General features: G+C 39.9%; 1 protein-coding gene across 1 annotated transcript; it reads left to right on the top strand.

Annotated features, from left to right (window-relative positions):
- The first annotated feature begins 2,752 nt into the window (after positions 1 to 2,752).
- FKBP7 (FK506 binding protein 7) lies at positions 2,753 to 12,344 on the top strand. Its single transcript, XM_006866689.1, has 4 exons — positions 2,753 to 2,972; positions 4,238 to 4,389; positions 10,567 to 10,700; positions 12,183 to 12,344. The coding sequence occupies exons 1-4, from the start codon at positions 2,764 to 2,766 to the stop codon at positions 12,342 to 12,344; spliced, it is 657 nt and encodes a 218-aa protein (XP_006866751.1). The 5' UTR covers positions 2,753 to 2,763.
- Positions 12,345 to 12,551: the final 207 nt, after the last annotated feature.

Below are 12,551 nucleotides of genomic sequence, written 5' to 3'. Positions count from 1 at the left end.
CCAGCATAAAACGGGAAGAGGCCCCAAGGAATTGTAACCTGGAATACTACAATTTCATTTAGAATATAAAACACAACTAAATTTAATGTTTTTATTTTATTCTAAAAATGGGAGCATCCCCTCTAGCTTTTACAATTTTTTAAAATCCTGGTTGGAAGTGGTACTCATCTTGTGTTGTTGTTGTTATGTGCCATCGAGTCGTTTCCGACCCATAGCGACCCTGTATAGGGTTTCCGAGGGTGTAAATCTTTACGGGAGTAGAAAGCCTCATCTTTCTCCCGCGGAGCAGCTGGTAGTTTCGAACCGCTGACCTTAATGTTCGCAGCCCGATTCGTAACCACTATGCTACCAGAGTTGACAATAATTCTCAGATTTGTGGCATTTGTAAACTTTAAATTAAAACAGAGTCGGCCCACCTTCCCTCCCAGGAGCTAATCCTGGCCTTTGCGGAGGCTTTAGGATTTAGGGTTAAAAGTCTTTGTACTAGGAAATAAAGTGGGCAGATAAATACGTAATAAATCTAGGTTATGGGTTTACTAGCCATCACTATCAACCAGAAACAATCATAACCAGTGTAGACCAGCTCCAGGTCCTTCCATCTAGAAACCTTATTAAACTAGTATTTTACAAATCCGCATCCTCCTGAGACTCCAAGGTAGTAAAACCAAGACCCTTTGAACCTATTAAAAAATGAAAGAAAGTACTTAAGCAATCACAAACTTGTCTCCTCACCGCCCCCCCCACCCGCAAAAAAAAAAAAAAAAACTCCCAACAAAGGACCCACGCCTAAAACCTATCCTTTTCCAACTCCCTCAAAGCTTCATATATCAGAATCCTCTGTTATCTCCTCTTGCCAGGCTTTGTTGCTGCAGCAATTTGGTTAATCCCAAATAAAATATTTAACATTTTTATGATTCCAGAATCTGTCATTTAACAACCTTTCAACTTTTCTTCAATATTTGACTAAAATGTGGAGAGAGAGGGTTATTATCTGTGAGACTGGACCAAAATGCCCCAATACTCTACCGCACTTCCTGATCTGTGTTATATGGATAATTACCTATCTCAAAGTGACAATGTCAAGAGTTTTCCTTGTCCCATTATTGTAAGGTGCCAGCAGGTGAATGTCCACTCATAGGGACACTTTGTGACAGAGTAGAACGGCCCCACAGAGTTTTCTAGACTGTAATCTCTACGGATTTCTGGTGTGGGGCTGTGGATTAGTACTGGATTATGAACCAAAACATTGGTGGTTCAAACCCACGAGGAGCTGCTCCTTGGAAACCCTATATAGGGTCATTATGACTAGGAACCGAGTAGACAGCGCTTAGCAGCAATCTCTAAGGGAGAAGATTGCCAGGACTTTCCACTCAGACAATGGGTGGGTTCTAACCACTAATCTTTTTTATTTTTTAACTTGTTTTTAAACTGTGTGTATGTGTGTGTGTGTGTGAACTAAATGATAGTTTACATGGGAAAACAGCTTTATACCATTGTTTCATTGCAATGATTACAATCTCAGTGCGTCATCTATCATTCAACAATATTTGCTTCCATTCCCTGATTTTTTTTTGGGGGGGGGGGCTGGGGAGGGGATGTACACAAAAACACTAGGAATATATAATAATTTAAACAACCAAAGGGCACATTATGCAAGCCTGCCTCCTGGCCAGGAGCTCTCAGTCCCTCTCTTTCCATGAGTCTAGAATCCTCAATTGTTCCCTTTCTCCATGTCCCCATTTCTGGTGTGTCTGCTTCTCTGGATAGGGTCCCACATTCTGCTTGTGCTCTTCTCCCTTGATGGTCCTAGGGTCCTCTGTTTCTGGTCTGTTAGATTAACTACGCTCCCATTTTTCTAACCAGTAATCTTCCGTTCGGGTGTAGTGCTGTGGGTTAATGCGCCAGACTGCAAAGCCATTTGAACTGCAAGGTTGGCAGTTCAAGCTCACCAGCAGCTCCTTGGAAACCCTATACAGGGTCGCTATGGGTCGGAACTGACTCGACGGCACACAACAACAACGATCTTTTAACAGCAGAGCATTTAACTGTTAAAACATCAGGGAAGGTCTTCAAATCAAAAATAGATCCAATCAGGTGGAGAATGGAAATGTAAACCAGCATTACATTGTTTGTTGGAAAACACCTTTAACAAGGCAGTGGAGTAGAGAGACCCCTCAGTGTTAAATAGCATCGGAGTGGCCTTCGGGTTGTGTGTGGCTCAGTGTGGAACCGCTTAATTCACGACTCTGACCTTGAAAATGCGTTTCAGGGACTTCCCTAAAGCTCTAATATAGCCACAAGACTACAAGCCCTGGATTGCTAACCAAAAGGTCAGCGGGTCAAACCAACCAGCCTTTCCTCGGAAACCTATGGAGTCACCGTAAATTGGAACTGACTTGATGGCACTTAAACACCGAGAAAAGGCTGTAAAAATATGCACACTTAGCGAGGAGAAAGCTCCAAGTGTGCAGTGCTGCCTTAATGACGAAAACCGGTGCCAGGATAAGGCCTAGCCAGCACCTAGAAGAGACTTCTCTGAAGAACAACCGATTACCCTCACTTCCGCACAAATTCTGCTGCTCGGTTCACGGCCGGAGGTGGGGCCTGAGTGGGGCGGAGCCACCGGACCGCCCCACCTCCAGGTTTTTGTGTCGCAGGACAATGCCTGCCACGTGTCGGAACTCGGCTGCCTGGACCGCCACGGGGCGCAAGTGACACACCAGAAGCTGCACGGCGGACATCTCTAAGCCAACGTCAGGAACCATGCATTTTTCACTCAGTTTCGTCCTTGTCTTTTACAGTTGGAGCTTTTTCACTATTCTGGGGCTAAAGAAAGCGCAGGGCGTAGACGAAGTGAAAATAGAAGTTTTGTATCGTCCAGAAAACTGCTCTAAAACAAGCAAAAAGGGCGACCTGCTAAATGCCCATTACGACGGCTACTTGGCCGAAGACGGCTTGAAATTCTACTGCAGGTAGGAAAAGCTGCGAACTACCGCAGGCTAATTGATGCTAATTGATGAAATCTATAGCCTCCCTCCCTCAGCCGGAAACGAATTGGTTGTTTGGGGTTTTAGTTTGAGAATTGAGCCTTTTCTTCCTAGGAAAAGAGAGTTGATACGGTCGTTTTTAAACTAAATACAACTCTAAAACTTAACTTACTGAAAATATTGAGCCAAGAAATTTTCAGCTTCCCCACATAACTCCCCGATCCCACCTCCACTACTTTTGGGATTCATAGAACTCCATCTGGGTACTTTAACTTTGCTGCGGATTGATCTATATCCTTACAAAGAATTACATAGAGTAGTTTAAGAGCTATCTCTAGATTTTATTCTGACCTTCAGAAAAAAAGAGTCTGGGGCCACTTTCTGTGCCAAGCAGCTAAGACAACACTGGCCTTCCCTGGTGGTTTGTGCTGGACACTGTGTTCTTCCTACCTGCTCAGACCTGCCTACTCTGACCTGGTTTATTATTCAAAGAGATGGTTTTCACCTTTACTGTATAGCCTATACAGGGTCGGTATGAGTTGGAACCGACTTGACACTTAACAATAATATAGCCTATGAAGACAGGATTGAGGAAAGTTAGTTCTTCCCATTTAGAAGAAAATAAAAAGTGTCTTAAGTCATTTTGAATTAAACCGTGTGATCACTTTTTAGAACAAAGTTGTTGTTAAGTGCCGTCAAGTCGGTTCCGACCCACAGCAACCCTGTAAAGGGTTTCGGAGGAGCAGCTGGTGAGTTTGAACCACCGCCCTTGAGGTTCAAACCGACTTTGCTCATTAACCCACAGCGGCCACACCAGGACTGAGGTTAAAGGATTTATACAATGGGCCTTAAAGACCCATTTAAAAATTAACTGGAATAATGTTTGTAAAGGCAGTAAAAAAGAACATGCGAAGATTTCTGATGGCTGTTGTTGTTAAGTGCTGTGGAGTCGGTTCCAACCCATAGCAACCCTGTATAGGGTTTCCTAGGAGCAGCTGGTGGGTTTGAACCACCAACCTTGTGGTTCAAACGACTTTGCAGTCCAGTGCATTAACCCACAGTGACTGGCTACTAATGAGGGATATTTGAGCCTAACATCCCATAAGAGGTTCAGAATGAATGTTAACATGGAGAAAGGATAGTTAGAGAGGACTCTGAATTTAAATTATAACTAAATGCCCAGCTTGGTGTTAATTTTTATTTCATTTTTCTTTAAGTCATTTTACTAAGATAATATTTTTTTATTACAGCCGGACACAAAATGAAGGCCACCCAAAATGGTTTGTTCTGGGTGTTGGGCAAGTAATAAAAGGACTAGACATTGCTATGATGAATATGTGCCCTGGAGAGAAGCGAAAAGTAATTATACCCCCATCATTGGCATATGGAAATGAAGGCTATGGTAAGGTGTTTTAATATTTGGTTCTCTTTTTTGTTATGTTTAAAAATGAAGAGAATATAAGGAGCCTGGTAGTGTAGTGGGTTAAACACTGGGCTACTACTAACCTCAGGTTTGTGGTTCTAGCCCACTAGCTGCTCTATGGGAGAAAAATGAACTTAAATGCACCCATAAAGATTTACTGTCTCAGAAACCCTATGGAGCAGTTCCAAAGGAAACAGTCATAGAAGTGCAAGGTGGGTGGGAGAGGCTTCAAAAAGGTTTTGGAAAATTCCATTATCTTCTAATTCCATTTTTTCCACAAACTTTGTTAAGCCCCCTTGGATAAGGCCCAACAAACATTACCTGTATCTAGTTTTTTTACCAATTCCATCAGGTCAGTTCTTACTCGTGTGGTAGAGCTGTGGTCCATGTGGTTTTCAATGAGTGATTTTTCGTAAGAAGATTACCAGGACTATCTATCTTCCAAGTTGCCTCTGAGTGGACTCAAACCACCATCCTTTCAGTTAGCCAAGCTTGCTAGCCATTTCCACTACCCTGAGACTCCATGTCTAGGTTAGCCCCCTTTTTATGGACTTCTGGTGTGGTGCTGTAGGATAAGCACTGGACTGCTAACCACAAAGTTGACAGTTTAAACCCACCAACTGCTCCTTGGAAACCCTATATGATTTGGAATAAACTTGATGGCATTGGATTTGTTTTTTTATTTTTTTACATCTGAAGAAAGAAAATAGATCTGGAATCCAGATCTGTGGCCCGAGTTCTTTCCCTCACATAATGGCAGCACTCCTTAATCCGTCTATTCTGAAAGCTCTACCATAGACATTTTAGTTTTCAGTGTGTTATATTAACATATATTATAGCACATTTTTCCAGTAGTTCTTGTTAGGTGCCAATGAATTATTTCTGACTCAGTGATCTCATGCAGAACGAAACACTGCCAGGTCCTGCACCATCCTAACGATTGTTAGTTTAAGTCTATTGTTGCTACCACTGTCGATCCATCTTGTTGGGGTCTTCCTTTTTTTTCGCTGACCCTCCACTTTTCTAAGAATGATGTCCTCCAGGGACTTGGTCCCTCTTGACAACATTTCCAGCATACGAAAAGAAGTCTCACCATCCTTCTAAGAAACATTCTGACTATACTTCTTCCAACACAGATTTGTTTATTCTTCTAGAAGTCTGATGTACTTTCAATATTCTTCAACACCATAATTCAAATGCATAGATTCTTCTTGTTGTTAAGTGCCATTGTGTTAGTTGCGACTCATAGTGACCCTGTATAGGGCTTCTGAGAAGCAGCAGGTGGGTTCAAACTGTTGACCTTGTGATTTGTAGTCCAGTGCTGATCCTACAGCATCGTTGACTTTCACAAACATATGAGACAATTGAAAATACCAAGGCTTAGGTCTGGCACACTTTAGTCTTCAAAGTGACATGTTTGCTCTTTTAACACTTCAGGGAGGTCTTTGAAGCAGATTTGCCTAATGCAGTGCTTTGTTGTTTGATCTCTCAAGTAAGCAGCATTACACAAATCTGCTGCACAAGATTTCTTTACAGTGTTCAAGAGCAAGATAGCAGTTTGAGGACTAAGGTACACCTCAGCCAAGTCGTGGTATTTTCAATAGCCTCATATGCATGTGAAAGTTGGGCAATAAATATGGAAGATCATAGAAGAATTGATACATTTGAGTTATAGTGTTTGAGAAGAATACTAAAAACACTATAGACTGCCAGAAGCAAAAACACATCTGTGTTGGAAGAAGTATACAGCCCGAGTACGCCTTAGAAGCAAGAATGGCGAGACTTTATCTCTCATGCTTTTCACATATTATCAGTTGCTGGAGAAGGACATTATGCTTGGTAAAGTAGAGGATCAGTGAAGAGGAAGAGTCCCCAAACAAGATGGATAAGCACACAGTGACAGCAGCAATGGACTCAAGCATAATAATGATTTTGAAGATGGCTCAAGACTCGTTCTGTGTGCATAGGATCTCTGTGAATTCGGGGTTGGCTCAATGGTACTGAACAATAGTTGTTGTTAAGTGCCATTGAGTTGATTCCGACCCATAGCGACCCTGTATAGGATTTCCGAGGAGCTTGAACTGCCAACCTTGCAGTTCAAACAGCTTTGCAGGCTGGCGCATTAACCCACAGTGCCACACATAGCCCTAAAACGCACTGCCATTGAACACAATTCCTAGTGACCCTGTAGGATGGAGTTGAACTATCTCATAGTGTTTCCAAGATTGTAAATCTATACAGAGCAAACAATCCTGTCTTTCTCCCTTAGAATGGCTGGTAGGTTCAAACCACCAGCCTTTGGTTGGCAGTTGAGCATTTAACCACCATGCTACCAGTGTTCCTCCTTAAAGATACTATGGAAACCCTTATGGGGCAGTTGTATTTTGTCCTATAGGTCACTATCGCATCAGTATGAGTTGAAATGGTAGAATAAGAAGATCTGAAAAGTTAGGGGAAGCAGATAAACGGGAGGGGGGGAGTGTATTTACACTTTATACTAAGACTAAAAAATTCAGTGGTAAAAAATGGCCTATCCTTAGAAATGGATAATCACTGGACTGCTAACCACAAGGCTGGCAATTCATACCCATCAGGCTCTCAGTGTGAGAAAGATGAGGCTTAGTTTCATAAGGATTTACAGCTTCAGAAATGCTATACAGGGTTGTTATGGGTGAGAATTGACTCAATGGCTTTGGGTTTAGTTTAGTGTGATCTGTGATGCTGTGGTTGACCATCAGGCTGTTACCAGTAAGGTCACTGGTTCAAACCCACCAGTTGTTTTATGGAAGAAAGATGAGACTATCTGCTACCATAAAGATTTATAGACTTGGAAACTATAAGGAGCAGTTCTAGTCTTTCCTGTAGGGTTACTGTGGGTCAGAATCCCCTTAATGTCATTGGGCTTGGTATACCTAGAAATAGACAAAGTTCTTACACAGACAGGCCATTGACTACAGTATCTATATGTGTGTGTACATATATAAAATATATATACATACACACAAATATACAAATGGCCTTTATACTTTATATATATATATATGAGGATTCTTAATTTTGTTCCAAATTAAAGAGAAATGAAAGCAAAAATGAGATACTTTTTTTATCTCAATTAGCCAAGATAAAAAAGTAGATTATGCGTTATGTGGAAAATGGGTTGGAAAAGTCAGCAGTCTCATGCACTGTGACAAGGTATGTAAATTCGTTCAACCTCTTTAGCAGTTTATCAGTGTGTCTTAGCTATATTGAAATATCACGTATTTATTTTTAATGAATCGCTGAATGTAATACTAAGAGTTCTTGAAGCTTTTCTACTTCCACACCTTCATTTTACACATGAGGAAACTGAGGCCCAAAAAGTTCAGTGTGTTCAATGGACTTTATTTCATCAGATAACTAGCCTGTCTGCATTGTAATAATCTGGGTTAGATTATTGTTAAAGTTGCAGTGTAGCTGTTCTGTAGCTATTTAGCAACCTCATGATTGAATAAGCTGTTTTAAGTTACTAATAGCTAACATTGGCTGTAACTTTATTTTAGGCAATACTTGAAGAAGTCTTTCCTCTGTGCAGCATCCTTGCCTCATTTCACAGAACATCCCTGCATGTCTTGAAATGCATGTGACTTTTTAGTGCTTTAATTAACTCTTCATGTGGTATGTATAGATTCTTTACATTGACACCTACTTGGATCTGCCTTTTTTTACAAGTGAGAAAAACAACAAATTGGCAATATTTCCTATGTCGACAGTAGAATTGGAGTCCTGGCGTGGTGCTGTAAAATAAGCACTGGATTGTTAACCACAAGGTTGGCGGTTCAGCCTCACCCACCAGCTGCTCCTCAGTAAACCCTGTAAAAGGTCGCTATGAGTCACAATAGACTCCTTAACAACAACAAACAAAATAGTAGAATTGTTCAGAAACTTATGTACCTGTAATATTTTTTCTTAAGACATTTGAATTTGTGATCATTAATGAAAATCAATTTCTTCTGTCATAATAAGATCATATCTGGACAGAATAGGAATGGATTTTTAAAAAAGGATCAATAAATCCATCTCTAGCTCTTTTACTGTAAGGTCACATATGCTTTGCATTTAGGTTAAGGCTTGCACATTAACCTAATGGTGCATGAATAGATAGTCTCATCCTAGCTTGGAAGAATACAGATCCACTTCACTTGACTCTAAAGCTCTAAAGCTTCTTTTTTTTTTCTTTCTCTTTAGAGTACAAATATTTTAGCAAGAGTTTCCCACATTTTCATTAAAGAAATTGCTGTTTTCTTCAAAGGACACCCAGCTGTCTTTTTTTTTTAAATAAGCAACAGAGGTAATTCATTCAACAAATATTTGAACATCTGTAATGATCCCCAGGTACTGTGTGAGACCCTAGGGATACACCTAGGCCACCACCTTTCTGTTGGTCATTTCTGCCACTCACTTTTATGAAACATTCATCTGAAATAGCTTATAGAACAGACTTACAGTCTCAGAAACCCTCTATAGGGTCACTATAAGTCGTTATGAATCAGAATCTACTTGATGGCAGTGGGCTTAGTTTTGGGTTAGATACATAAGTAAATATGCATGCTAAATTGGTGAGGGAGGTCATATAGGAGTACACTTACAAAGACATATAGGTATGATTTGTGGATATTTCTATATGTTGTTAGGGGCCATCTGTACCGACTCATAGCGACCTTATGCACAGCAGAACCAAAGACTGCCCAGTCCTGGGCCAACCTCACAATTGTTGCCACGCTTGAGCCCATTGATGTGGCCACTTGGCCAATCTATCTCGCTGGGGTTCTTTCTCTTTTTCTCTGACCCTCCACCTTACCGAACATGATATCCTTCTCCAGTGACTGGTCCCTCCTGACAATATGTCCGGAATATGAGAGAGGAAGTTTGGCTGTCCCGAACTCCAAGGAGCACTCTGGCTGCACTTCTTCCAACACAGATCTGTTGGTTCTTTTGTCAGCCTATGGCACTTTCAATATTCTCTAACATCATAACTCAAAAGCATCAATTCTTCTACAGTCATCACATTTGTAAATGCTGTATATAAACTCATTTAGTAGATGACAGTAGGGGGCACAGTTACTCAAACTAAAGACTGTTTTTATGACAGAACTGAACTACTGGACTTGAAGGCTAAGGATGGTAGTCTCTGGGGATATCTAGATCAATTGACAAGTAAGTCATAGTCCATAAGGATACTGCTTTTCATCTTAGTCTGGTGAATAGCATCGGAGGTTTTAAAAAGTTTGTTAGTGGCCATCTAACCTCCTCTAACCTGAGCCAAAAAGAAACTAAGTGGTACCTGATTACCATGACCAGCCACACTTAACAGGACCATCACAGAAGGTCCTAATTGGAAATGGTAAAAATGTACAAATTCAAATTAAAAAGAAAAAAAATCAGAATTATTGTTCTAAAAGAGATTGGAGGAGCCCCTGAGACTTGCTTTAAGACAACCTTCTAACTTTAAACTCAGGATACTCCTGGAGGCTACCCTCAGCCAAATGAGATAGGGATGTATGCAAGCAAAGTAAAGCAGATTGAAAATGGAGAACCAACAACAAAAATACTGTAAAGTAAGAAGATGGACTAATGTAGTTACTGATTTCCAAATGAAGAGGAAATCAAATAGATAACAAGAAAAAAAATAAACATAACTAACTCTAAAAATAAGATCAAGCCTTATTCCTAGCCCTAGCCCCAACCCTTACCCTTAACACTAACCCTACCCCTAACCAGAACCCTAGCAATGAAGTCCTAGGCCTAGCCAAGGTCTCTCTATAATCCCAACCCTAAAAACTCGCACTCCTTATTCCTATCCCCTCACACACCCTCCCCACAAGGAGAAAACACAGAATTGCTATGAAATGGAATCAAGTCAATGGCAGTGTGTTTGAGTTTTAGTTTTTATAACTTTTATGAAAAAAATGTGACTAAAAATTATTTGAAAACCTTTACATTTTATATGAATATAAATACAAAAGGACTTCAAACAGTTGATGGAAAAATGTAATTAAAGGAAAATGGAGCATTTTTGAGTTCCCATGTTAAGTCAGTACTATTACAGTTGTTCATGCATGAATTAATGTTTGAACATTATCATCATGTAAGTTAAACTGCTAAAATGTCTACTCTTAGTGGAAGGCAAGATTCCACCTGATGCAACATTGATTTTTGAGATTGAACTTTATGCTGTGACCAAAGGACCACGGAGCATTGAAACATTTAAGCAAATAGATGTGGACAGTGACAGACATCTCTCTAAAGACGAGGTAATTCAACTTTAATTATGTACAACCTAATTTTTTCATCACAATTTAAATATATCTGTGTTATAACTAGAGTCCTGGTGTGGCACTGTAGGGTCACTGGACTGCTAGCTGCAAGGTCGGTAGTTCAAACCTACCAGCTGCTCCTTGGAAACCCTATACAGGGTTGCTTTGAGTCAGATCCAACTCAATGACACTCCTCAACAACAACAAAAGTGTTAAAACTGGAGTCCTGGTGTGGTGCAGTAAGAAAGGCGTTGGACTGCTAACCACAGGGTCAGTGGTTCAAATTCACCAGCTGCTGCTTGGAAACCCTATACAGCTTTCTCACTATGAGTCAGAACTGACTCCACAGCACTTAATAACTAACAACAACATGTTGGAACTAAGGAACTCTGGTGGCACAGTGGTTAAGAGCTTGACTACTAACCAGAAGGTGAGTGTTCCCAGTGCTCCCCAAGAGGAAGGTGTGACATGTCTTCAGTAAAGGTTACAGCCTTAGAACTATGGAGCAGTTCTACTCTGCCTTACACAGTTACTGTGAGTTGGAATTGACTCAGTTAGAATGAGTTTCATTTTGGGTTTAAGTTTTAACTATTACTTTTTTAGTTTTAGGCTCTGATCACCTTACTTTTTGCAAAACTGGTTCCTAAAAATCTAAGCTCTGAGCAGATATAAAATCTGTTAGTGGCTCATTCCTGTTCAGTCACCTTTCTTCCTGGAAGAAATAACAGTTGCTGTCAAGTCAATTCCAATTCCTGGTGACCCATGTGTATCACTTAAACTGTAGCAGAAGCTGTTGGTGAAAAAGGACAAATTGTATCTGAGGTATAATTTCTACCACTAAACAAATATGCATTTAGCGTGATTATTTTTGAGGACAAGGGTTAAAATGGGGATGGCAACCTAGTTTCAACTCTTATGCCAACTCCAACAAATTGGCTGCTAGGAGTGCTGTGTTCAGGATTCTCTGCAAGTTCAGTAGGCTCTTTTTTTTTTTTTTAAATCAGTTAGCGATCCTAGCCATAAAAATGGGAAATAAAGAGGGGGTGGCATAGGGTTATATATTTGTCAACCTTGCTTTAAAGTAAAGACTTTCTTTTTATTAATATTATGTAAGCTGAGTGTAACACATCTTTAATGAAATGTCATACAATCTTTCACAGATTTGACCTTTCAAAACATTAGTTAATAGACAAGTATTTTTCTATGAACATTTTGAAGCTCCTTCATAGTTCCACTGATTACACTGTGAAAATGGAGCACTGAACATCTGTCACCTCAGGACAGACTAACTGGAAGATCTTTTGGTCTTCGGGAAATTGTTCCAAAGATGAGAAAAATAAAACCTTGAAATAGCCTTGTAAAACTTAGTATCACTTTACAAATGCTTGGATATATAGGTTTCATTATGTAGACATTCCTCAATATTACTGAAAAATTATACCTTTTTATTAAATGTTATTTTTGGCTTTGGCTTTATAGATAAATCATTACTTGGAAAAGGAATTTGAAAAAGATGAGAAGCCACGTGACAAGTCCTATCAGAATGCAGTTTTAGAAGACATTTTCAAGAAGAATGACCATGATGGTGATGGCCTCATTTCCTCCAAGGAATACAATGTGTATCAACATGATGAGCTATAGCATCTTTTTGTCTCTGCGTTTTTTAAGCTACTTTCTATATATTATAAACCAGTCATTTTTCTGCAAGTCTTGTTTTCTATTTTCCCCTCATTAGAATATATTTTGTTCCCCTTCATTGCATGTAATTTTAATATAACAAACGTTGAGACTGTTTTGCAAATTTAACTTTCAGAAAGTGGTAATGATTGTTTCCTAGTGCTTCATTCT

The sequence above is a fragment of the Chrysochloris asiatica genome, unplaced genomic scaffold (genome assembly GCF_000296735.1).
Source record: "Chrysochloris asiatica unplaced genomic scaffold, ChrAsi1.0 scaffold00094, whole genome shotgun sequence".
NCBI lineage: Eukaryota > Metazoa > Chordata > Mammalia > Afrosoricida > Chrysochloridae > Chrysochloris > Chrysochloris asiatica.
The sequence above is the reverse complement of the archived record's forward strand: the minus strand, read 5'-3'. Positions and strand labels throughout refer to the sequence as shown.